The sequence below is a fragment of the Porites lutea genome, chromosome 14 (assembly GCF_958299795.1).
Source record: "Porites lutea chromosome 14, jaPorLute2.1, whole genome shotgun sequence".
NCBI classification, from domain to species: Eukaryota; Metazoa; Cnidaria; class Anthozoa; order Scleractinia; family Poritidae; genus Porites; species Porites lutea.
The window spans coordinates 4,536,064-4,561,201 of NC_133214.1; the positions used below are offsets into that span (position 1 = coordinate 4,536,064).

At 39.0% G+C, this 25,138-nt stretch overlaps 3 protein-coding genes across 5 annotated transcripts in view; 1 reads left to right on the plus strand and 2 right to left on the minus strand.

The window, feature by feature from the left end:
• The window catches only part of LOC140925114 (uncharacterized), a 30,830-nt gene extending 28,184 nt beyond the window's left edge, over window positions 1-2,646 (minus strand). The window contains exon 1 of the mRNA XM_073375068.1: window positions 2,520-2,646. The gene's annotated coding sequence lies outside the window, so the exon portion shown is untranslated. The remainder of the gene's footprint in view (window positions 1-2,519) is intronic.
• Window positions 2,647-5,936: 3,290 nt separating this feature from the next.
• LOC140924260 (uncharacterized) lies at window positions 5,937-16,761 on the plus strand. Of its 3 annotated transcripts, none has more exons than XM_073374293.1 (4): window positions 5,937-6,082; window positions 9,040-9,163; window positions 11,236-11,387; window positions 15,599-16,761. In XM_073374293.1, the coding sequence occupies exons 2-4, from the start codon at window positions 9,070-9,072 to the stop codon at window positions 16,025-16,027; spliced, it is 675 nt and encodes a 224-aa protein (XP_073230394.1). In that variant the 5' UTR covers window positions 5,937-6,082; window positions 9,040-9,069; the 3' UTR covers window positions 16,028-16,761. The 3 variants fall into 3 exon arrangements, with proteins under 3 accessions (XP_073230394.1, XP_073230395.1, XP_073230396.1); XM_073374294.1 differs by lacking the exon at window positions 5,937-6,082 and adding an exon at window positions 6,181-6,199; XM_073374295.1 differs by lacking the exons at window positions 5,937-6,082; window positions 9,040-9,163 and adding an exon at window positions 10,106-10,342.
• A 5,667-nt stretch (window positions 16,762-22,428) lies between these two features.
• The window catches only part of LOC140924182 (uncharacterized), a 41,452-nt gene continuing 38,742 nt past the window's right edge, over window positions 22,429-25,138 (minus strand). The window contains exon 6 of the mRNA XM_073374211.1: window positions 22,429-24,255. Coding sequence (XP_073230312.1) covers window positions 23,830-24,255 — 426 coding nt within the window. The 3' untranslated portion in view covers window positions 22,429-23,829. The remainder of the gene's footprint in view (window positions 24,256-25,138) is intronic.

The window sequence follows — 25,138 nt, forward strand, 5'->3', positions numbered from 1 at the left end:
GAGCAAGAAGAAACGGCTGTATTCGCAGGCTAGAAAATGCACCAAAACATTTCACATACAAGTATTTAGCACAGGAACTGACGGAGCGGATAAGCCAAAACCCACTCAACGTCTAAAACATTAATAAGGAAATACTATCCAATTCGACGATTATTAAGAATACAAAATGCTTGGCTTAGACGAAAAGACACAGACTAGACATGCAAGTTTGAAGACCACCCGGTACAAAGTCGATATTCCATTAGAGGAAGCCCATATTATATGGAACACAAGTGACATTGTTTATCAACCAGTGATGTGAAACCCAGCACGCAAGGCAAGAAAATGTTTGAACTGGTAAGATGGACGCCCACACGAACGTTTAAGGTTTTGTGGTGGCAGTTCTCATGCTAGAAATCACGGTTACTATCAATGAAATAGCGAACATTTCTTAAATAGAACTGACGCATTATCTCCAAATTGCGGAAAATCAGCTTGATGGACTGTCATTTCCTTTCGATGAATGATTATGATATTTTAGATCACGGAAGGATGACGTCACTATGCTTTCTGTAAGCCCCGGGTGGGGGGGGGGGGACTCCGCATTTGAAAGGGGTGGGGATGGTCGTCGGAAATTTTGAATTAAACCGATCTGTACCGATCTGGGCGTGGCCCAAGCTTTTTTGGACCCCTAAAAGAGACCATTTTTAAACACAGACAATACATATATTATTGTATTTTCTCGCGTGCAACCCTAAACGAGACCTTCACGGCTAAACATGATGGCGTTTTGCCCAGAACACCCTAAGTGAGACCAAAATCCGAAATTTACACCCCTAAGCAAGACGACGAGCAGCCCCACCCCTTCCGTATGCGGAGTCCCCCCCCCCCCCCCCCCGGGCTGTAAGCGTTTTGATTGGCAACCGTTCTAATAAAACCGGGGCGAGTACTCAACCACGAATGTAAACAGCTTTTAATCTTTTCTAGTACAAATAAGGCATTTGTGCGGTTTACCACCATTTTTGTGTACTTAACAGTAAACAACCGAGTACTGGAACCTTAATAATTCCTCGGTGATGAATGCCAGTTTCTCACACAAGCTACTGGTTAGAATATAAAATTGGGCAACTGCTCTCAACCGACGTTGCCGATCAAAAGCAAAGTTACTTATTGCCTAAGTTAAGAATAAAGAATACATGAAAAGAGAATAAAGTTCGCCTAGCAGCACATTTTTTAATAATCTCAGATCTAGTGAGACTCCGATGCAAATGCGAAAAACTTGCATCAGCGGTGGAGGTTCAATATATCTCTAATTTATCTCAATCTTTAAATAATATTATGCTAGTCTCAGGTTTTATGATTCCTTTCTAATTAAGTTCAGCTTGTTTTTGTTTATTCTAAAGTAGGTGGTGGCCAACCTGTCGAAAGCAGATGCTAGTTTGGCCACCACACACGTTCAATATAGCAATAACTCGGTTCTGTAATTGTAATTAAATCTATAATTGTTACAACTTACATCTGTGAACATCTAATGTAAATAGTGTCAAATAAAATGAACCAATCAACCAAGGAGTCAAAGAAAAAATTGGATAATGCTTTTCGGGGTTCTCTTGCTAATTTCAAAGGAGCGATGAGCTTTCCGCGACGCACCTCTTTAAGATGCTAACAGCCGTAACTGTTGTTAAACTAACGACTACCTAACGAAGCAAGTAAACGTGCTGGACAAAATTACTGAATGGTCGATCCGCTTGATTTGGCGAACCCCTGCACTGTAAAAATTTGGGTCCAGCTAACTGATCGCCAGTTTAGAAATCGAGGCGCTTTCAAATGTTAGAAAGCCGTGTAATTAATACCATCTTAAGAGGTGTGAGCTTCCGTACACCGAAAATTTCCGAGGGCACTACGGTTTATCTCTGCTTTGATGACGTCACCACCTGATCATGGCCCGACGGCTTGCGATTGGAGACTTATACTCTTGGTAGAGGCACCCAGGAAGAGGTCTAAGGGTTTGGGGTAGGACTAACGACCCTCCATTGTAAAAAGCCACATGTTCCCGAGACCATCAAACTGAGGTGACTGCTGTAGAGGCCGATATGAAGCCGTTGCGGTCAAAGCCTACTGGAAGCCCCTAGTCAGGTCGGGTCCATAGCAACCCCAGTAAAAGGTGAGAACGAATAAATAACAGCGCTAGGTTGGAGGCTTCAGGGTCGAAGAGCAGGAGGAACACCAAAGACAACTTGATTTTGCTAATTTTGACACCACATGCATCGTGAACGTAATGTAAAAAACTTAAAATAATGAGAAAATTAACGAATAGAGGAGGACTGTCGAGAAAGGGCTGAAGAAGGTAGGCTGGACGAGCAGGAGTATCGCCAGAACAGTAGCACTTTACAGGACGGGTTGGACAGACACCGTGATACCCTTATGCGCCTCTTGGCATGAGGAGCGATGATCATCAATGATGATGATGATGATGATGACTACAGCGCGTATCTATACTAATATTTAGTAACGAAAAAGACAAGGATTGCTTCACTTACCTTATGACTGTCATGTTAGGCCTCCACCAGAAAATGTCGATGCCTGGATCTCGGACCATGACTTTGACCGATGCACAGGTCTAGGATCTGACAGAATAGGTGTCTGGCTTTGGATCAAGGGCAGCCAATATCAGTTCGCTCGTCACATTTCGGTGACAGAAACAGCTGAACTCTGTCGGGACACCAAAAAGGACATGTTAACTAACCAAAGGAAAGAGCCCATCACTCTAAAGCCGCTTTCTCTCTTATCAGGGGTAGTTCATATGTCAGGGTTCGTACTCTTTTGAGCTCTTCAAACTCCCGGGGCGGGGGTACTCCCATACATTACCTATACGGGTATGTGCCGCCCAACGGGGTCGTGATTTTGAAGCTCCTCATTTAGAACGGGGTATCCATTTCAGGGGCGTTTTCTAGAACGGGGTATAATATTTCGAACGCACGAAAGCTCCAGTTTTTTAAGCAGCCATTTGAAATTATTCAAGGACAGATTGCTTTTAAAAATACGGTTCAATGCGTTAACAAGCAAACTGTTGTACTCTTTGCACCTTAGAACGGAGTATAAAAAATTGGCCCATTTCTAGAATGGGGTATCAGTTTTAGGGCGAATTCTAGAACGGGGTATCAATTTTAAGGGTAATTTTTTTTAGAACGGGGTGCCAAGTTGGAGTCCCGGGCGGCACATACCCACCCAAAAAATACCCAAGTGCCCCCCCCCCCCCCCAGGTTCAAACTCCATGACTTCCCATTACTTTTCCATGACCTCTTCAATTTTCCATGACCTTGGGTTTGGCGCTGGCGTTTTTCAAAACTTTCTTTTTTAGGGTATTGTTTTTTATCTAACTCAGTTTTAATTCTAGTTCTAATCGTATAATCTGAAAAGGGTATATCCCATCACGGCAGTTCAACAGACGCAAACTCTGGTGTCCCTTAAAAATTGCTTTTATCTGTTGTACTTTGTCCTTGGCATTTGCGGTAACCAAAATACCAAACATAAATGTAATTTTCCATGACTTTCCAGGACCTAAAATTAAATTCCATGACGTTCCAGGCCTAGAAAATGAAATTCCAAATTTCCATGACTTTCCAAGTTTTCCATGACCTATATGAACGCATATTTTCCTTGACTCCCAATTCTTGGTCATGTTCTGGAAATATCGGAGAAACAAGATCAAGCCGGCCAACCAAGGCTATCCGTGCAGTCATGCGCAAAGGAGGCGTTACTGATAAGTAACCCGGCAGCGGCAGTCGCAGTAGCCGTAGAAGCAGGGTTCTATCTAGGGTATTTGAGGGGAAGAAGCTTCCCCTCAAAAATGCTCAGCTTCCCCCCCAAAAAATATTGTCATCAGTACAGTAAACTATATCGGAAAAATCATCCAGATGCGACGAGGTCAGTGTACACACTGTAACATTTCTCAAAATTGTCTCAAAATGCACCAGATTGCATCTTAGCGCACATTCATTTCAAAAATTCCGGGGGGCATGCCCCCGGACCCCCATAGGAAATTCGTCGTCTTCGGACACTCGGGACTTCTCCTCCAGACGATAAATCCCGGATAGAACCCTGAGAAGCTCTCCTTATTCGCTCACCCAATTACCTACCAGAAGAACGAGCCAGAGGGCACCAAAACCTTCCTTTATAGTCTTTTAGGACGTCCGTAACTATCAGCACCACGTGAGGCCAATGAAGAAATTACATTTACCCTGAGAAATAGATAACATGGCATTCATGAGAAAAGTACCTTTGGAGAGGGCGAATAAGAGACTAGAATTCCTTATAAAACGTCTGTGTCAAGGGTGGACCGTAGGAAATGTTGTTTTTTCCATTCAGTTCACGAAATAAAGATCGTTTACCGGCCCCTTTAACATCTTTTAGCTATCCCTCAAGGGGCTGTGGGATGTGTGAGGTTTGTATAATTATGGGATGGTTTAGCCAAGAGCGATTGTTATCTCCATGGAGATTTAAGATACAGAATTTGTCCTAGATTTTTGCGGCTTTCAAGATTGTCATGGTATACGAAAAGAGACGGCAGATTGGTATGTGTTGACTAGAATGACTTAATTGTCGCGTGAATGGTTTCAATGCGTCATTATCTCTTCTTTCAACAACTCGAGAATGTTCGCAGAAACAGTCGCCTAGTTTCTACCTGTATCGCCCACGTACATATATTAGCGTGGCGTACGGCTTATGCAAAAGAAAACATTTGCGTTGGTGCACGTGGAAAGGTCAGAGCTTTTAACAGATAGGATGGGTTCCGAGATTGTCCTCTTCGTGCCTCTTTGTGAATGAACGCGTCAAGTGCATGGGCATTTGACGTTTTTCTAGAAAGTTTGAAGTAAATATATGTGTATTTATCTTCTAACCAACAGCTTATTCCACAATTCGATATATTAACTACAAACAACTCGCAATGCCATGATTTACTCTGAGAAAATTCACTGACTTTAACATGACCATTCAGCTGTGGGCCGCATAAAACCAATTCAAATTCAGTTTATACCAATGCAACATCGCAGTTTCTCAATAGCTAACAAAACTACTTTATGCCAGACACCTGCACATAGGTGCCTCAAACACAATTTAGATGGCATCTATTATTTTGCCTGTTATCTAGAGCCACTCTCAAAGTAGACACTCCAAAGGTTGATCGTCCTGAAGAAGGAAGCCGAGGAACTTGTTGACAGCGAGTCAGGATCCGTGAAAGGTGCAGGCCAGGCTTGAAACTTTTTACCCTTGTGTAGCCTGTTCCAAGAGTTAGTATAGTGAGGATGGCGCAGCACTCCACTTACTGAACGCCTGAAACAGGCTAACCCTTGTGGAACCTTGTGAAACACAAACTAACTTCACTAAACTTCTGCCTACGAGACGGCTTTTATAAACCAACATTTTCTCTCATCCTGTTGGAGACACCAGATACCCAGTTTAAGAAAGTGACGATATCAGTGCCCTGTTCAAGACGGAAAAGTTGAAAACAAACCTCTTCCGCGCTGCACGTCCCAGCTAACCAGAACTTGCCCCAAAAAACAATTAGGAAATCGTCCAAATTGTATGAAAACCAAACTTTCTTGGGCTGCACGTCCCGATTAACCAAACCTGCCCCACAATAGAAATTTGGGAAGACTTCCAAATTTTATTTTTCAAGATAGTACAGTAAATGAAGAGCCACATCTATAAGAAGCATGTTATGAAGGCTTAAAACCGCTGTTAACTGTTCACAAAGACAAAAATAAGAGATAAAAATTACAGTCAGAATAAGGAGCAATTCCACTTCACTACTTGAGTAATCTAGAACTGAGGAAAGCTCAGCCTAGAATGTAATTATTTTGACAGATAGTCACGTCTTGGGGGGCAAAAATAGAATTTCCTGTACCAAGTGCGGTCGTACGAATCGAATAAGTTTTCCTTGACAGGAAAAAGTCATGCAAAGTCTAAAAACAGAAACAAGGGTGGAAACCATCGTGATATAAAGGGGGAAAAGTGCGCTACTGAAAAATAGAATCCTTGACTCAAGTGAATGTGACGCGAGCACCATAAGTTATTTCCCTGAACAACGTCTCTCTTGTGGGTAAGTCTACTTTCAAGTAAGGGATGCCGATTAATCGATGTATTTTTAAGTCATCCATTTTTTTTCTGACAAGGAAAGAAAATTTTGATGATTCAATTCAGGATAACAACATGAAACTTACGAAAATAATCTTTCTTTCACATTTGCCGGCCCAGAGAATTCGTACCACTCTTTTTTGCAAAACATGAAAACACAAAGAAACACAAACATGCTGCTAAACAAACGACAATTTCGCCTGATCCGGCTTTAATTTAACATGTTATTTGCTAGGAGTCACTCTAGGTTTAAAGTCTAAGATCCGCCTTGTACAGTACAATAAACACGTGCTGTTCAGTAGATTTCATTTTAAGCATTAGACCCAGAAGTTGTACAGCATGAGCCAAGACTCATTTTGTAAATGGAGAAAAAAATACCGCGCGAAACTGAGTATTGCTCAGTTGCTTTCTTTAAAAGGTCCCACCACAGCCAGGGTTCCATATACAGACTCGGAAATTGTACAGGCTATCAACAGTATCAGAGGAGAGTACTGCTTAGTAACTCTCATTTCGATGGTCACACCTTAGGATTTCGTCCACAGGTGTAAAAGTTAGAACAACCTTGTACAGCATAATAAACAGTACCACAGGAAAGTACTGCTCAGTAGCTTACATTTGAATGGTCACACCATAGGATTTCATCCACAGACTCAAAAGTTAGAACCACCTTGTACAGCATAATAAACAGTACCACAGGAAAGTACTGCTCAGTAGCTTTCATTTAGTTCCATATACAGACTCGGAAATTGTACAGGCTATCAACAGTATCAGAGGAGAGTGCTGCTTAGTAACTCTCATTTCGATGGTCACACCTTAGGATTTCTTTCACAGGTGTAAAAGTTGGAACACTTTGTGCAGCCAATAATAAACAGTACAATAGGAATGAAAGTGCTGCTCAGTAGCTCTCATTTATATCGTCACTTTTTAAGATTTCGTTTAAAGAAGAACCGCCCAGTAAATTTAAATTGAGTGCATGATGATATTTTGCCCAACCATGTATACTTCTTGACGTGGATAAACATCGCAGGAAGCAGATTTTTACGGTGAATTAAGAGATGATGTTGACATGAAAATGTTATATTGTTATTGTTTTGTTTTCCGCATTTGTCTTTTTTTACTGATAAAGATCGGTGTAAGGGAATGGCTACTGAACGCCAAATTCACAGCATGTTATTTTCCTCTTTGATTTACCTTTATCCGGACAGTTTTAGTCAAAACATGTTTTTTTTTGCACCTAAAAGGTCAAATTAAAGGCATTTTGGCATTACGTTTGAATGGTAACCCATGTATTTTTTTGTGCTCCGTCAAATGAAAAGCCAAGAAAGATGGCGAGAGAAGAAGGATTCCCGTCAGTTGCCACTATTGACTAGTACCTATGGGCTACTCATAATGATACACTATAAAGGAATACACCTTTCTTTTATCTGAAATGGAAGCATACACCTTTCATTTGTTCGAACTACTCCATCGCCTTAAATATAAGATGAAATGAGAGTATGTCCAAGAACCAACATTGAAACTGTGGAGGCTACGATTGGACTCGCAGCACGAGCTTGCATAAGGCATGAGGCGATGTTTGTGTTTTGCAACGGCCTATATTAACAATATAAAATATAAGAAGCAAGGCTGCGCTTTTAGTAAACTTTGAAACTCTTGTTTGTTTTGACAAGCTCAGGCAAACTGTGCACGCGATAGCATGTCTTAATTAGTCTAGACCGGAAAAAAACATTTCTTTGTCAGTATACAAGGGTGTCGCCGTTTTAAAAGTCGGAAAGAAAATCTCCTACAACGGCGTCTCCGTCAGAACAACGAAAACTGTCTCCCCTGTTGAAGACATAACACGTTATGAGACAAAAACCACAGAAACATGCAACAAAACTGAACAAGCAAACAACATACTCACGATAAACGGTACGAACGGATAGTATCTTACAGTAGTGTGCAGCCGAGAATGAAAGAGACTTATTCAGTAAAATCTTATTTGTCAAGCCAAGAAGTTGATGAACTGCGATTTCATTATTATTCATGATGCTACTTCGAACCACCATGTCCGAAAGTAACTTGTTGACTCAAATTACACTGATGCCTTTGCATGTTGTTTGTGAAGTACTGTGATCTTTTGCGATAAATTATCAGTTTATATTTGCATCGGCTCCAAGTGTACTTTTTCAAGAAATCACCATTAGGTATACTGTGCCATAATACTCTACCTATTCAATATCGGAAAAAGCTTTTCGTTCGCCCTCCCCCTCCCCCACCCGCAAGAAACAAAAAAACAATGTCTTGGTCGATACTTGCTACCTGTCAAAAGTTATTCTTGCTATTCGTTGCCTGGCAACATGTCTGATACTTCCCTAGTGAGACAGTGAATATGTGTAATAACAGTATTTTGGACGGCCACCTTACAAATCGTTTTGGTGTCATCAGCCTTTTCGCAAAGCTTTGTCGGTCAATTTTATACTCTAAATAACAAGTCTGAAAGAAAGAAAACTGTGACTGAATGGTGCAGACGCATCGACGAACTGTGCCTACACATGTTCTGTTTTCGCAAAACGTTTTCAGTCTTCACTCTAAGAGCACAAAAAAGCGCCCACTAGATGCTTTTGAAATTAGGAAAAGAAGAAAAAGATCAGAAAAAAATGGAAGAATAAGAAAGCATTATGAGGCTTTTTGGTGTGCGTGATTTCAGTTCAAATCATTCATCGAGAGGAAATGGTCTCTCAAGATGATTATCCGCAATTGCACGCTAATGGCATAACCTTTTAAGATGACGCATTGAACATGAGGAATTTTGGGCGTTGTCATCGATAGTTGTTTCGTGATTTCTAGCAAGACAACTCCAAACCACAAGCCCTTACACGTGTGGGTAGTTTCCCTGCTAGGTCAAAGTTTAACATAATATTTTCTCGTATTGCACGCTAGGTTCCACACAACTGAAGAATCAAGCAACAGATGGAAACGCCTCTACCACCTTTTCCAATGAACAGTATTATCTATACTTCAGATAATATGGACTTCTTCCATCGGGATACCGACTATGTGCATGGTACGGTGTTTCTTACATTTCTTGTCTGTATCTGTTGGTCTATAAACTTGCATGTCTAGCCTTCGTGTCGTTTGTAATAACCCCAGGATGACCATTTAATATTCTTTAGATTCTCAAACTGGATAATCTTCTTAGTGATGCTTAAAAAGCTAAGGAGGCTTAAGAAAGCCCAATCCTATTTCGTGTGCTATTGATACGAATGCATTGAAAGACGTTCAAAGCATGCAAATGTACACAAAGTAGTTCTTTCCACTTTACAGGCGACACTTTTTATTCCAAAAAGGGGAAGTTGGGAAGTTCTCACCCATTGTTGAAGAACTGTCCTATCTGTCTAGAATTGTAAGGTTTTTGGAGACACATAAATACCTACAATCCTTTCATTTTTCAAGCTTATTATGGGGTCATGAAACTTATTTTTAACTTCTTGAATCTGAATGGAAACCTACAATATAACCATTCCAGATGAAACATATTCAGTACTACTTTACTTGGTAGTGGGTAACGTTTAGGAATTTACAAAATAATATTAACAATTTTCTTGAATTTTCCCGTGGTTATAACCAAGAGAAAAGGGTTAAATTACTTTTATTAGTGGATCATAATAATAGCAATAACGCTAATCTGCTCACTTCCTGATCGCGTTCGGTTTTTTTTTTGGCAGAAAAAAAAATCATAGCTTTATTTTGTGATTATAGCTCCCGCTGGCTGTTTAATATTTATCCTTGACCTGGGGTTTAGGTGGTGCATATTGCTATTTGTTGACCGCCCGTGTTGTAAGAATTCGATAATAAAGCGTATGTCACCATACATGTAGATATAAACGCCACTAATCTTCAAGGCAGGAGTAGATATGACATTTAACGTTCGCTATTATCTCCAGCTTACTTAACATGTCACGAAACAGGGTTATTTAAAGACAAGCTCTCTCCTTGTCGGCTTAGCATTATCCACCGGCTAAGCCACAAATAGGCGTATAATCCTTCATCAAGACGTGATTTCGCTGGTCACTGTGAGCACCACACATTTAGTTGCACGCCAATATCACAAACAGCACATAATCAAACTGTCTTGCACAGAGAAAGGATCTCTTACGAAACGCAATCATGGATTTCGGTTGGCATGGCTATACATACCCTTGCATGGGATGCCCACATTGTCTGGTATCGCGATTTATGGAAGGTAGTAAGAATTCTTTGACATCTTCAGATTTTATTCCTTGAACTTCAAACCGTGTTTAATCGTTTCTGTTCATATAGTGGTCAACAAAAATTCGAAATGTCTTTCATCGGTAAAATTGTATAATATATAGTACTACGCAAATGTTCGGCTAAATAGGTTTTATTTCAATGGTAACACCACAGAATTTCGTCCAAAACTGCAGCAGTATCTCATCCAACCTTAGCACTGGGGTGGAACACTGGTCATTTCATTCAGTTACTAGCTTAATACTGAACGCAGGCTTCCAATACATTTAGTGTACTATAACGAGGAATGAAGTATATCTGTATTTTGTAAAGTAACGCAAAGGTTTGACAAGTAAAAGTTTCGCTGAACGATTTCTCAAAAAACGGAACCACGGTTATCAAACTGAGGTGTTTACGAGATTAGAGTAAACATTATTCGTTATTAAAATTACCATACGCCAATTCTTAAGATTACTGAGAATTTACTGGTACACTGACTGTTAAAACTTGTGCGGACAACTTTTCTTTATGAAGAGTTCTTAGAAGAATCATAGGGTATTTATGTATAATTGAAGTTTTTGAAGAACAAAAACTGTGATACGCTTACTCCTAATGTGTTTCTTATGTCCTGCTTAACTTTTCAGTTCATAGCATGGCACCATCGAACGTTGCATTACAGTGCATCATGGTGGTTTCAGTTCCGTTACTATTTAAGGGAAAGAGGACTATTCTCTTTCCTCTCTTGAGGAGCCTATGACATTTCGTCGGTAGACCCTTTTAATACATCTTAGATTGTATCCAACAGCCTCGTTGCAAGGCGGAAGACCCGAAAACATTCTTGTTTTTCATTGTTCACATTGACAACAATTTATTTTTTTTACTTAACAGCTCCCCCAAGAAAACAGCGACGAGAAAGAACAACTTTCACGAAGGCGCAGCTGAAACTTCTGGACGAGCTGTTCGTCAAAACAAAATATCCTGACATCTTCATGAGAGAGGAAATCGCCCTGAAAATAAATTTGCCAGAAAGTCGAGTACAGGTGAGAACACGGTGTTTGAAGCCCGGGGGGGGGGGGGGGGGGGGGGGCTATTGCCGCGCCATTGATTTGTTTTGCAAGATAAATTTTGTTTGTACTCCAAGTATACAAAAGCCTTTAACGTGAATTTGCTCTAATGCCATTGCCAATAAGTGGCTTTAAAACAAGAAGGCGTGCATTTTGTCCTTTGTCCTAAACAGGGTAATACAATTGAGGATGTTGTCCTGAACAGCGTATGTATTTTACGACGTTTTTGTCCTAAACACGGTCAGGGTCTCCAAACCTCACCGGCTTACCTATACCCACATTATGGTCGAGTACCTCCCCCGGGAGCCTTAAGGTCTATTACTGACTCGAACTGACCAAACGCCCTCTGTGATTTGACTACAGCTTTAGCTGATCTGATACCAATCTACTTTGATGAGTTTTAAGCTCGTTACAACTCAAACAGGTACAACCAAAGGGTCGTACAAACTTAAGAAAAATACTTGAAGTAGCAAAGTTCGGACAATTCGACCTCCCTTAATGAGATTTTTTCCAAGCCTTTTTTCACTCATATTCAAGTTACAAAAAGGATTTATTGTCTGCAGATGTAAAATTTGGCAGCCCACTTTATAATTGTTAATGGTTCTCTTTATTTGTCATATCAGTATTACTTGAACTGGTTTTGGGAAAGTTTTATAGGATCAACAAGGGAAGTAGATATCGATATCTTTTCAGGAAATAGGTATTATTTTCCACATTGACGGTATTACTTGAATAGGCAATCACGTAGCAATGAGACAAGAAGCACGTCAAACAGCGTATTAATTCGTTTTATACTTCAACGTAATCAGGAAAAATTTAAGTCATTTTCCGCTCATCAGTTATTTGACACTAAGGAACTTATTTTTAGGCTCTAGATGACAAGTTTCATCCCAGAAAACTATAATGGGGGCACATGTTAATTTCATTCTCACCCGTCGTGACAACTTGCATTTACGAGCGTTTACAGAAATATGTTCCCTTCAGAACAGCTTTTAAAAGCGCCGTTTCTCACATTATATAAGTGGAAATTCAATACACAAAGAGTTCAAATAAAATGTTTGAAAGCTAAAGGGTGTTTAAAATCGGGTTGAGATGGAGGCTGAAACAATTTGAGAAACATGACATTGTCTGCGGAAAGCATTTCTTATCAAGCAACAAATTTCGCAGTTACCAAAGACAGTTATTTAAGATTCATCGAAAAAGAGCATGGCGTAATGGCATGGGCAGCTGTCATATATATTTTTTTATTTCTATAAATGAAACCACTTTATCATCTGAGTATCTTCTTATGACAAAGCTATCGGCTATGACTGTCAAAATGGTGAAAGCGTCATTCAGTATGGTCAGTGCTAAAAAAAAAGAGTTAATCTCCTTCCGCTGTAGCAGGATCGCCTTAACCTTAAACAGCCGTATTCTTCCGCAAACGCTCTTGCGACAAAATATAACTGTACAAAAGGAATTCCCTACTTGGAAAAAATAAACAAACAAAAAAAAAAAGAAAAAAGAAAAATACAACACTAAAATACCACCAAATAACAGGAAATCTTTAAGCTAGGATCTCTTGTGTTTACTTTCAATATCTTGAGGTTTGTTTCTCATTTTTCTTGGAGAACAAAACAGTCGACTGGCTCTATCATGATAGACAGACATAACAGGCCTTCGTGACTAGTATTCTATTTATAAAGTACAACCACTGAAATACGCGAAATCTATTAAGCATGTCCCCTGTAGTTTTCTGTAGAAATGTTTATTATCCTGTATAAAGTAGTTTTAATTCCTTGCGGGGCTCGTGAATGAAGACCTGATTTATGACCATTTATACTAAGCTGCTTAGCGGTGCTTTCCTGTTTATTCCTTCTGCTGTTTGTTATTTTGGACAAGGATTAGACTAATATTTTCTCTGAAAGCTTAAGACTGCAAGAGCGCTACACTTAAAAATTTAGATTCTAAAAGAAAGTCGAACCTGCCGACACAAGGGTCTTTGGAACGCCCCTATGTTTGTACTTGGTTGACACACCACAAATCTTACTGAGAGGCGTAGCAAAAAAGAAATTTTTATCAAAACGCTGATAGCAAACATTCAATTAATTAGCTGCAAATTGACCACAGTTTAACTCGTGCAAAGTCTGTCGCTTATTACAGAATTCCTGATTAGCGATATAATCTAATCGCAAAATGATATGTCTTGACAACTTTGTACGAAACGTTCGACGAGCACGAAAATTCAGATTTGGCTAAAATGAGAATATCTTTTGTTTCTTGTGATTTCAACAAAGTGCGACAACCTGACAAGGAATAAGCATTTCTCTCTTTCCTCTGGAGTAACCAAAACAAAACTTGTACATATAAAAAATATGCTTAAACAGGGTTAGCGTGAGCACCTCATAATGTGTTTATGGTTTTAAGCTATCTCTTAAAATCGCGAGATAGATAAACTCACGCGAAGTTGTTATGCACGACATGAAAACTAAATAAAAAACAAAGTGAAATTGATGTCTTTCAGTCCGGTAAATGGATTTAGGGTGGAACTGCTTGTGAATAGTAATTTTTTTATTTTACTTTGTTTTTTTACTTTTACTATCTTCTACGTCGAGTTGTAACCTTCAAGCCGCATGTAAAAGACTTAATTTCTTATAAACAAACTGGAGCACCTTACGGAATACTACCTATGAGGTTTTCTTAAATAGTAACTTCTGACCACAGATCCACCATTTTGTACACTTAATCTTGCAAGAGGAAAAACTAAACGAACTGAACAGCTTCTGGGAGGAAAAATACGCACAAATTGACATAAAATTTACACAAAATATTAAGTTTATTGTAGTGCTTTTGGAGTTTCTCTGTCCAACAAAGTACTGCAGAGAAAATTAGAATAACTAAGGGTCACCTCTCCGATCTCTCCAAATTGATCTCCCTACATTTCCTTAAAGAATTAGACAGCGAAATTTAATGAGAAGATCAGGACTGTATTGCTTCTCATAACCTCTTCTTTTGATGTTGTATGGTTATTGTTACGAATAAATTGATTTTAGACACTCTTGGCTAAAACCAAATGCCGTACAACATGATATACTCACAGCACCTTGCTCGCTTTGCCCATTGTTCTTATTCTTGCTCTGAACATTTGGCTTTTGTTTTGTATTTATATCCTAGTTTGAGCATTCTTAAACTTAAAAATGTTCCACCCTATGCAACCGCCAAACCGTGATGTGCCACATACCTGTAAAAAATGTCGTAACGTGGATACCTCGCCACCTCGAGGACAACCCTTTTTTTTTCGTGTAGTTCATGACTCTGCGAGTAGGCCGATCTTAGCATGGGTTAAGCTTTTCACTCCCAAAGGTGGCCAAAGTCAATTTAGCAAGATTTCAAATGGTCATTTTGTAAAATGCTTTAAAACTACTAACAACATCAGAAAGTACTGCCAAAGAGGTTACATTTGCTCAGTGACTTTTTGAATGGTCACACCATAGGATTTCATCCACAGACTCTAAAGTTAGAACCACCTTATACACCATAATAAACGGTACCACAAGAAAGTACTGCTCAGTAGCTTTCATTTAAATGGTCACACCATAGGATTTCATTCTTAGACTCAAAAGTTAGAACCACCTTGTACACCATAATATGGCATGATAAACAGTACCCCAGAAAAGTACTGCTTAGTAGCTTTCATTTGAATGGTCACTCCAAGAATTTTCTCCACAGACTCAAAAGTTCGAGCCACCTTATAAAAAGTGCCACAGAAAATTACTGCTCATTAGCTTTCATTTAATTGTTCACATCGTAGCATTTTGATTAGAGACTTAAAAGTTGGAGCAACCATACAGGTTTCTATCACTCACTCTCGAAGTGAAGGATTAATTGATCATAATTAGCTTAATTTTCTTCGGGATTCATTACTAACATGCTACCAGCGAAAAATATATTCCCTTGCACTATCGTATAGAGGCTTTTCACATGACTTCACGTCCGCCATTAAGGTGTCCCGAAACATTAAATCGGCGGCCATGTTGGTGTCCCAAACTAATCCTTATGGGAGTTGAACTCATTTCTTACGCTAACGCTTTCTTTTGAGGTAATAAGTATACTAGCTGATGGCCACATAGTAAAAACGCTCTATTATAACACCTTTTTATCAAACCTATACACATGTGTACAATTATATTCGTTTTATTCGTTTCAAGGTGTGGTTCAAAAACCGAAGGGCAAAGTTTCGACAACAAAAGAAGCAGCAGCAAGGAGCTCAGAGTAAGCCAAAATCGCCAGTGAAGACAAGAACGCCCACACCACCTCTTCAACAAGTTGAAGATCCACCAAAGGCATCCAGTCAAGCTCCTCCGTTACAACAGTTGAATAACTTCACGTTCAGTGGCCCATCATGGACGAGCAAACACAACATTCATCAAGGATTGCCCAACAACACCCAGAGACACGACAATTATCAGAAGTTTCTCAACAACAGCATGAATGCTTTTCCAGGGGCTCTCTTTCCCGCTTCCCAGCCTCGCTTTAATGCGAGCCACGAACAATATTTTCCTTATATGGGAAACGTTGGTCCAATGCCAGGCTACCTGGCCAGAAATCGACTAGAGTCGTCGCCCATGATGTGTTAAAAAAGACGTGTTAAGAAGAACGTTTGTACAATATTCAATAATTGAATTACAATGCCTGCTAATGCCCTTGGGTCCAGTCAGAAACCGCGAACGGACACGGCCGGACAAATATTTTGTGGATGAAAGATAATTAAGTACATGCATAACAAGGGACATTACAGATACTGAAATGAATGAGGAATATAGACAGTATATTGACTAGGGGCCTGTTTACATGGAGGTGGGGGAACCCAGGTAGGTGAGGTAACCTGCCTGTCCATATAATCTCTCATTTTAATTTGATCACGTTTACATGATAGATGGGGTGAACCTCCACATGTTACCTCATCTATCTGGGGTCCCCCACCTCCATGTAAACAGGCCCTAAACCGTCACTCCTAATTTTTGGCAACGTTTCAGCAAGTATTCGTCATTTATGTTAGGAAAAAAAAGCCTCGTTGTCCAGAGAGTCTAGCGTCTTGTATACCTCAGGTCTCAGGTGGCGCGTTTGCTGTATACAGTCTAATACATGTATTTAACAAGAAAATTACTTTCTCCAATTTCCCGGGAGTAATACTGCTAAGTGTCAAGCGTTTTAACTAAACAATATTTACAGGATCGACAACGGAAAATGTTAGTTTCCAAATCATGTTGGGCGGTTTAAACGCCCATGATATTAGCTGTTATGTTATTAGAATACTATCCCAAATAAAATTCCATTGAAAAAATCAATAAAACCCTAAATCATTATACAAGAGATTTCAAATTCTAAGCGTAATGCTGCGAGCAGATGGTGGGCAGTAAAATATAATTTTCATTTGAGAAACGATGGACTGACAAACACATTTTGCTAATTAAAATAAAAATTGTAATAAATTGGGTCAATAGAGAGAAGTGTGACGTCATGTTACCATGGTATCAAAATTTCTGGATCACAATAATAGGGAGCTTAAGCAACGACGATTGCCATGGCAACGAGAACGGCATAAAAGTAATAGGTTTATATTAGCAAAACAACAACTTTGTAAGTGCATCAAGCTTTTTTGTAGCCGTAGTTGCACGACTGGGACATAAAACTTCCTAATTTCACGCGCCGCTTTTCGGCTTTATGGAGTTGGTGAACAAAACACAAAAATTTCCTTTTTCTTTTTCAAACCTTAAATGCGGTCCTTTCAGATTCAACCCAGGAAAAATAATTTCGCCAACGTTTGACAAATTGAATGAAATTAAATAAGATCCATGAAGTTTTAAACAGTGCGAATTCTGTTTTTTTGGTGACGCTTACGGTTTGTTGTCATCCAGAAAGTTTGCTTCCATGGGAACGTTTTCAAACATTGAAAAACACGTGCTAAGGGTAATGACGTCATTTGTTATGTCATCGCCGCCACTCAGCATTTCGCATCGATACAGATATTTAATATTCCAGAAACGTAGTTGCAAGCTCTCCTTCCTTTTCCCGCCCCGCCGCCAGAGCGCCCCGGAGAGCTTGCTCGAACGACCTCTTTGTTATTTGCATCTTAATTGGCGGCCAGTTTACAATCATACCAAAATAATTTGAAACTGCTTGTGCGCGCTGCAATGTGCGAAACTTGGCGGAATAAGACTGACGCAATAATAGTGTTACGATTTAAAATTTAGTAGTGATGACATCGCTGGACATATACTTGCTAGCTGTAATGCCTAAATAGCGACCGACACCCAAAGAACCACAGGAGACCCAAAGATTACTGTGCTACTCGCCAGGGGGCTCGCATTTATTACTGTCAATTGCAAGCAGCATGAAAAGTAGATTGACACGACATCTTGTTACCAAACGCCCTTGATTTTATGAATTTCATCTTGGTATAATTAATATTTTGGTGTGGTGGACATCTGTTTTGACTTCTTTGAGACGTATCATGCAGTGATTTTGTTAATCCCCAAAGATGCAAAATAATTCATAGCATGCGTCCTGTAGGACGCAAAGAACGATCGATCGATTTGAAGATTTTTTGGTAGAATGTCCTTTTCATGTGATTTCTTTTTTCAGTAAACTGTAATAAAGAGTTTGGGCGTCTATCTCCAGATTAAATGTCTGGTTACATAAAACCCAAGCATTTTCAATTTGGCACTCCCTGTGGTTTTGAACTGGGACTCATTGGTTATGGACAGGGACTCGTGATTTTACACAAGATGAGTCCCAGGACTCACCATAACTATTTGTAACAAAATCGCTGATCATGGCAACATGACATAACATCATGTTCGCATCTTTGCTTTTGATTTTGAATAATTTTAACCCCTTCCACCTTCATCAAGGCCACATTTGACCAAAGTACAAGTACCACAAGAAGAAAACAAAAGGATTCAGGATTGTCTTTGTGGGCGTTGTGGCATTTCTGGTTACCGGTAGAAATGTTATTTAACTTTCACTGGCTACATCGCCTTAACTAAATCAAGCTTTAGGTCTTAGGTCTCTGAGGACAATTCTTGATGAAAAATAGGTCCAGATGGCATACATTAGTTGCAAGGAGACTGCAAGCAATCTCTTATTTTGCTTTCATGAGGAAGTGGCACGCTCATGTGTGAGACATGATAAGCAAGGGGCTTGAGAGGAGAATGGGGGGAGGGATACTTGTCTGAAGTTTAAAAGACACCTCCAAACATAGCAGGATCAGTCTGTGCCAATGTATTTGCACTCACCAATTCCAAAAGTGAGCAAGTTTTGCAATATGGCGCAGTTACAAGTAACATCTTTCCCTTATGCAGTACAGGACAAAAGTTTCCTTTAGTTCATAACAGAAAATTTGACACGAAATTTTTTTTTTGTCTAAAAAGAAGTGCTGTTGTGTTTTAAGAAAGTTGATCATGTGATCAACTAGTACAAAAGGCCTATAGACACATTCTACCCCTTAAAGGGACAACAAGGACCCTGTATTTTTTATAAGGGATCAGCACCCCCTCTGGCGGAGCATCAAGGAGAACCTTAGAATAAGTGGCATTCCATTTTAAGTAAAACCACAGGAAACAGAGACATTTCCAGTGTGCAAGTATAGTTAAATTACCCATAGCTGTAGCAAGAGAAATGAATAAATGGCTGGATTGCATTTTCATTCACAGAAATCTATTTATAGCATGAAAAATGTGCTGTTCTTTTTTCTCTATTTACCATTATTATTATCATTATTATTATTATTATTATTATTATTATTATTATTATTATTATTATTATTATTATTATTATTATTATTATTATTATTTTATCCATCTACTAAGATAACAAAGTTGGTTGCAATGGTATTTTGCAGAAAACCAAGATGTTTCTCTCATTCATGATCAATGGGCTTTCATACCCCACCCTCAACCCACCAAGACAAAAAAATTTCCTTTAAAGTGCTAAACAGGTTAGGTGTACCTTATTCTCACTTAATTTTGCGAGTATTAAATTTCGCAAATTTCATGATTTGAGAAAAATCGCAAAATCTAAAAATCCACTAAAAATCCCTATAAATCCCTAAAATTTGCGAAATTAAATACTCACAAAATACGGCTCAGGATTTTTCTCGAATTTTAATACTTGCAAAATTAAGTGAGAATAAGGTAGTATCCACCATTGTGTTCTTTGATGTGGAAAAATAAGCCATTATTTGCAATTTTTCCACCTCAGTGGACACAATAATAACCTAGTGTTGTTCTTTTTTTGTAAGAAGTATAAGAAATATTAAATATAAAATTATATGTTGTGGTTCAACATTTCCCTTTGCTTTTGGGTATGCAATAAAATGTATATTAACGAGTCTTAATGCATCAGTCAATTCCAGCTGCACCCAGCAACATTTTTCACTGATCGAACAGTTGAGTAGTGCCATTTTAAGCATTTTAAATAATGTCAAGTTTTTGTTTCAATTGACATCTTCCTTTGTAATAGTGCTATTCTAATTAAGAGTTTATGCCGTGACGATACCAGCTTATGGTTTTAGTATTGTTATAAAATTATTGACATTAAAATTAATAGTGCGCTGTAAAGTTAACTGTTATGAATGGTTTTATAACTATGAAAGGATGTTCTTCAAATAATATCAAGAGAAACTTGATTCAATAACCAAAAAACCGTTGATTCATGTCGATAGCTCCCGAGTTTCGCTATGTAATTCTGGCTTGATAAGCAATGAAGAAATGCATGCATAAAATAAAGAAAATGCCTTTACAAACCTCTTGAATTTTTTCCCGTCCTTGACAAATGAGCCAATCTGCTTGTTTTTCCAGCAAAATCCTCTGTGTAGTTATATTCTGATAGGAAACAGTGTGCGTGTCAAAAGCTTGGGGTTGGCCCCGGGGCTGGCAAATGCCCGGGCCCTGAGCAGTGCAAAATTTGCAAATGCCCCACCCCCGGGACTGACAAGGCGGGCAAATGCCCTGCAGTAGCCCGGGGGGTGGGGGGGGGGGGGCTGCGCCTACACAGCTGGAACTGACTGATGCTTAAAGAAAAAATCCTGTGCTTTCCTTCTACTTTGGAGCCTGGAACAGGCTATAAACGAAGGAACATTTCATTAAAAGTAGGAATAAATTTGAACCACAACAAAGATAGCAAAAAGTGCGTCAGGAGATGCGCGCCGTTTATACTGACTATAATTTTGTAACCGCGCAAAAACCAGCAGATAAGCAGGTCTGTTTTCGTAACGTCCAATCTGGTTGGATAGCGCTACTCGACGGATAAATGTCCATTCTGTGGATAAGTTTTGGGAGAACAAACTGCGTTTTCTACTGTTAAGATTATCCACTGAGAGGTGTTTTGAAGGACCGGCTTGAACCGTAGCGAACTGCGCTCGATCGAGTTCCAGGGGAAAGAAAACAGCTAAAATATCTTCAATACAACGTAATGATCACCCTACCTTCAATTTTTTGTCCTTAAGATATATAATTTCCTCAATTTTATGTTCAGAACTGCTTGAAATCTGTGCATTAAGGCAATGAACAATGAGGCATTTATAGAGCGCCAACAACCGCCATTTTGATTCTTAACTTAGTCCCAGTTCTCTAGACCTTAATGACTTGGCCGCGTAGCACTGGAACCAAGTTTTGCCATTGACATGGACATGACTTAGTATTCAAGTAAACTGCCATTAATCTTTTTCGTCTTGTTTTCATACACATTACAAATTGTCTGTGCAGGTAAGGTTGTTTCATTTTCGTTTTATACCCTCTGCGTTACACTGAAATTTTTACCCGCAGTTAGGCTCCACCCTCTCATCACTCCTCAACCCCATTTTGTCTTGTCCTGGCTCCTCTCGCCTTTACCCAGATCCCTCACTAGAGAGTCTGTTCACCTGAAAAAAAAAAGGATTTTAAAAAAGAAAACCCGTGAGGTTGTGGATTAAAAATGACGAGAGTATGCTGTATCTGGTATTTTGTATGTCCAAAGGGGCTTTATTAGCTTCGGTCTTACACTGATCACGATCTTCCTGAAGGTGCTGATTCTGAATGCGGCCTTAGTTTGGACCTGGTAGGAAAATCTAACTTTGTGTTTGACTATTTCTGTCTCAAGGTAACATGTACCGTAGATCATAGAGGCGTTCAAAATATCCGGGGGGAATTCCAAAAAGTTTTCTGTGAGGACGCCCCGCCCTCAAGAACATTTACCCCTTACCTCTTTATATCCCATTATTGACAGAAAATGAGCCACTTTCACAAACCTAGCCTAGTTTAAAGCTTTGCACCCCTTTTAACTGCTGTAAATGTAGCAGTATGCAGTAAGTTTTCTCTACTTTTTCACAGCCATAAAATGCATCTGTTAGCCCATTTAATTTGGGTTCATTTACAGACCGAAATGACAGATTTCCAACCTACCCTTTTATATACCCGAAGCTTACTCCTTGTGGGCGGAGCTCCCCGTATAGGCCATTATGTCCCCTCGGGTCAAAATGATCGTCAGTTTTTTTTCATGTGGTACCGTTAAATTTAAAAAAAAGTAAGCGAAAGTTTAATTTGGAGGGTTTCTCGAGTTTTAATCAATGCACTCTACAGATTAAAAGAGTTAAAGCAGCGTTTTGCCGATGTTACACCGTCATGTAACGTTTTGAGGGAATTTCTATAGCTCATCGTAAATACACTTGTTCTTTGCTCATCGTAGCTTGATGAAGAATAACACAAAAACTGCCGGGTGATAAACATGAGTAAAAAATTCATAGAGGGAAAAAACTTCACACTTAAGGTTTCGTCTACTAAAGGAAACATAAACTAAAAGACATATTTTTCGCGCTGTGCGTTTTTCTAAGTTTATCACCGCAGGTTGCGTGTTATTTCTGAGCTACATTCTGGATTTTTCGAGGTGAGATCTTTCGCTAGCTGGACATTATTTCAGAACATACTAATTTGGGTTTCATCCAACGCTTACCAGATATAATACTAGGTTATTATAATTTCGAGGCAATTATTAACGTTCCTTGATAATTAAACTTTTCTAGTTTATTTTAACATTCCCTTAGTAATCATATCAATTTTGGTTCATTTAAGTATTTGTATTTGCACAAGTCCAATACAACGACTCCAAACATTTTGGAGATGTTATTAAGCATTAAAAGTTACAATGTCGTAACACATTAAAAGAAGCATGTATACAAATTGGTTTCGTCGTCCATGCAACAGTAAAAATTTTAAGCTATTTACATGTTGATAAATAAGCAGGATGGTACAAATTAACTTACTTAATTCGAGGTTGAAGAAATTAATTTATAAGTAGGTCGGTTAACATCATTTCAACAATATACATTCTGAACGCCTTGTAACCCCTTTTTGGAAATGATATTGGAAGATGCAATGTTAAAAGACTAGGACATTTAAAGAAAGTAAGTGTATTTAGAATGAATTTGAAAATAAGAAAACTTATTAAGTATACACAATTCACACTAGCAAGGGCAACTTTCGATACTTTTTCGAATTTGTTGCAGGTCAAGATCATGAAGTAAGAAATTGTGCTCAATATGTGGCCTGGCAAATTATATCCCGCAAAAAACTTGCTTAACTTTTTCGGGTTAAATACTATGATGAGTAAATGAATGTCTCCTAAAGCTCTTGACATCGAATATGGTTTCATGCAGTTTCTTCGGCGTAACTCATTCATGATGTTGAATAGTTTCTTTCTGTTTTGAGTGCCCAGTCAAACAAACAGAAAACAACCCATTTTACAGTGGATCAATTTAGGTCTCTGGGAAACGGCCCACCTACCCATCCCCTAAGCCATTATTTTGCCCTAAGTGACTAAGTGAGAAGTAAGTGTTAATGTTAGCTTAGGGGAGGGGTAGCTGGGCAGTTCCCAAGAAACCTAAATTTATCCTTTACAGTTACAGGTGGAAACGAGGCAGGAGTTGACCTTTGTTTTTGATATAACCCTTTCTGCTTTATTATGTAAATCATATATTTTTATGCTAACAAGTCAGGCTCCTGAACAAGTATATTTTTAAGCACAATTTCCATTACAAAAGGAGGTTTTATATCAAAACCAAAGGTCAACCTCAGCCTCACCTTCACTCAAAGGCTAGGATACTAAGTCCACAACTGTAAAATGGTCTTGTATGAAAAACAAAACAAAAAAAAGTTGACAAAAATAATTAGACGTAATAAAAGAAGAATAATTTTGCTGACAAGCAATGGAAATGAGCCACAAACTAGTTCTGTGATAACTCTTCAGTCTAGTTAGGGTTTTAACGGGACTTATTCGACCCACAGTTTTGGCTGGTTTTGCTAGTGGAGACATGAAAGAAATGGTACATTTCATAATTCGAGAACTGTTATACTAAGTGTTGCTTTCGATGACAAGAAGAAAACTAGCAAGGACAGAAATTATCTCAACACATCAAAGGTGATGATTCTAGTCGACTTCTTGTCAGGTCGCCTGGCATTGGGCCACCGTTTGTCATATAAGGAAAATACTGTTCGTGGTTCGGATTAAAATGAGGTTGTGCAGCTGGAAAGTTAGCTCCCGAAAAAGCATTCATACTGCTGTTTATATACTTCTGATAATTGTCGTGTCTCTGCATGTTGGGCAATCCCTGAATATTGTGTTTGTTCGGCCAAGAGGGGGCACCGAAGGTGAAGTTATTCATCTGTTGTGATGCAGGAGGAGCTTGGCCAGATGCCTTTGGTAGATCTTGAACTTGTTGAAGAGGGGGTGAAGGTGTTTTTCTCTTCACCGGTGGTTTCGGCTTGTTCTGGACGCCTTGCTGTTGTTTGTTTTGCTGTCGAAATTTAGCTCTTCTGTTTTTAAACCATACCTTGGAGAAAGGAAGAAAGAAAAACGAATGAAAATTATGGAATGTTTGATAAAATCTTGATAAACCTGACATTTCCGTCAAATATGTTTATCTGTCATTCTTGTCATGACCTTAAATATAACTATCAGCATAGAGCTTTAATAAGGGTGAACAAAAACAATTTGAATGTGTACACTCCAAATGTTGGCTGGTCTTCAGGCAAAGGTGCGAAAAATTGTTAGGTATTTAACAGGAAGTTGTAAGTATTATAGATATGGGCACAAACGCTAACCAGTCTAACCAGACAAATGCATGGGCGAGGTCATGCGATTGGATCATGAGTTGCGACTAAATTCGATCACATCCATGGCCCAAACTAAAGGAAAGTTATTGAGAAAGCTTGCCTCGAAGAAGAAAAAGTAAAATGTAAGTCATGAAAGCTTTTTGAAAGATAGAAACATTCGCGTGAGTCTAAATAAAAACTGACGACGCCCGGTACTTGAAAGGGCAAGAATTTCAAACTGTGAGGATAACACTGCACTTTTGCATCTCACGATAGCAATTTGTTGTGTTTACACCTTTCTGATTTGAGGTGCTGCAAGCCATAAAGCATATTAAACTCTTAAACGCCTTCTCAAATCAAAGTATCGCACTACAATACATTTCGTGCGAGTTTTTCAACACGTGTTAATAGAGTCATTTGATGCCAGTCGGCCGAAGATGTCGCCGATGTGGGCGTCCAGTAGTGAGATAACAGTCCCTTTGTAAATAAAGAAACACTAATAACAGCATAATGTGTGGATAATTAAGTGACTGCAATCCCCTAACAACCAGGTTACGCCTCTTTTTAAACAAATCAATAGGATTTTGGACGGATCTTTCATCTTTGTCAAATGATAATCGT

Bases quoted from the DNA above. Each gene is read 5' to 3' on its own strand.
- LOC140924260 (XM_073374293.1), top strand. From the start codon at position 9,070: ATGGAAACGCCTCTACCACCTTTTCCAATGAACAGTATTATCTATACT. The intron at 9,164-11,235 runs GTACGGTGTTTC...TTTACTTAACAG, and splicing joins GGATACCGACTATGTGCATG to CTCCCCCAAGAAAACAGCGA. The intron at 11,388-15,598 runs GTGAGAACACGG...ATTCGTTTCAAG, and splicing joins TGCCAGAAAGTCGAGTACAG to GTGTGGTTCAAAAACCGAAG.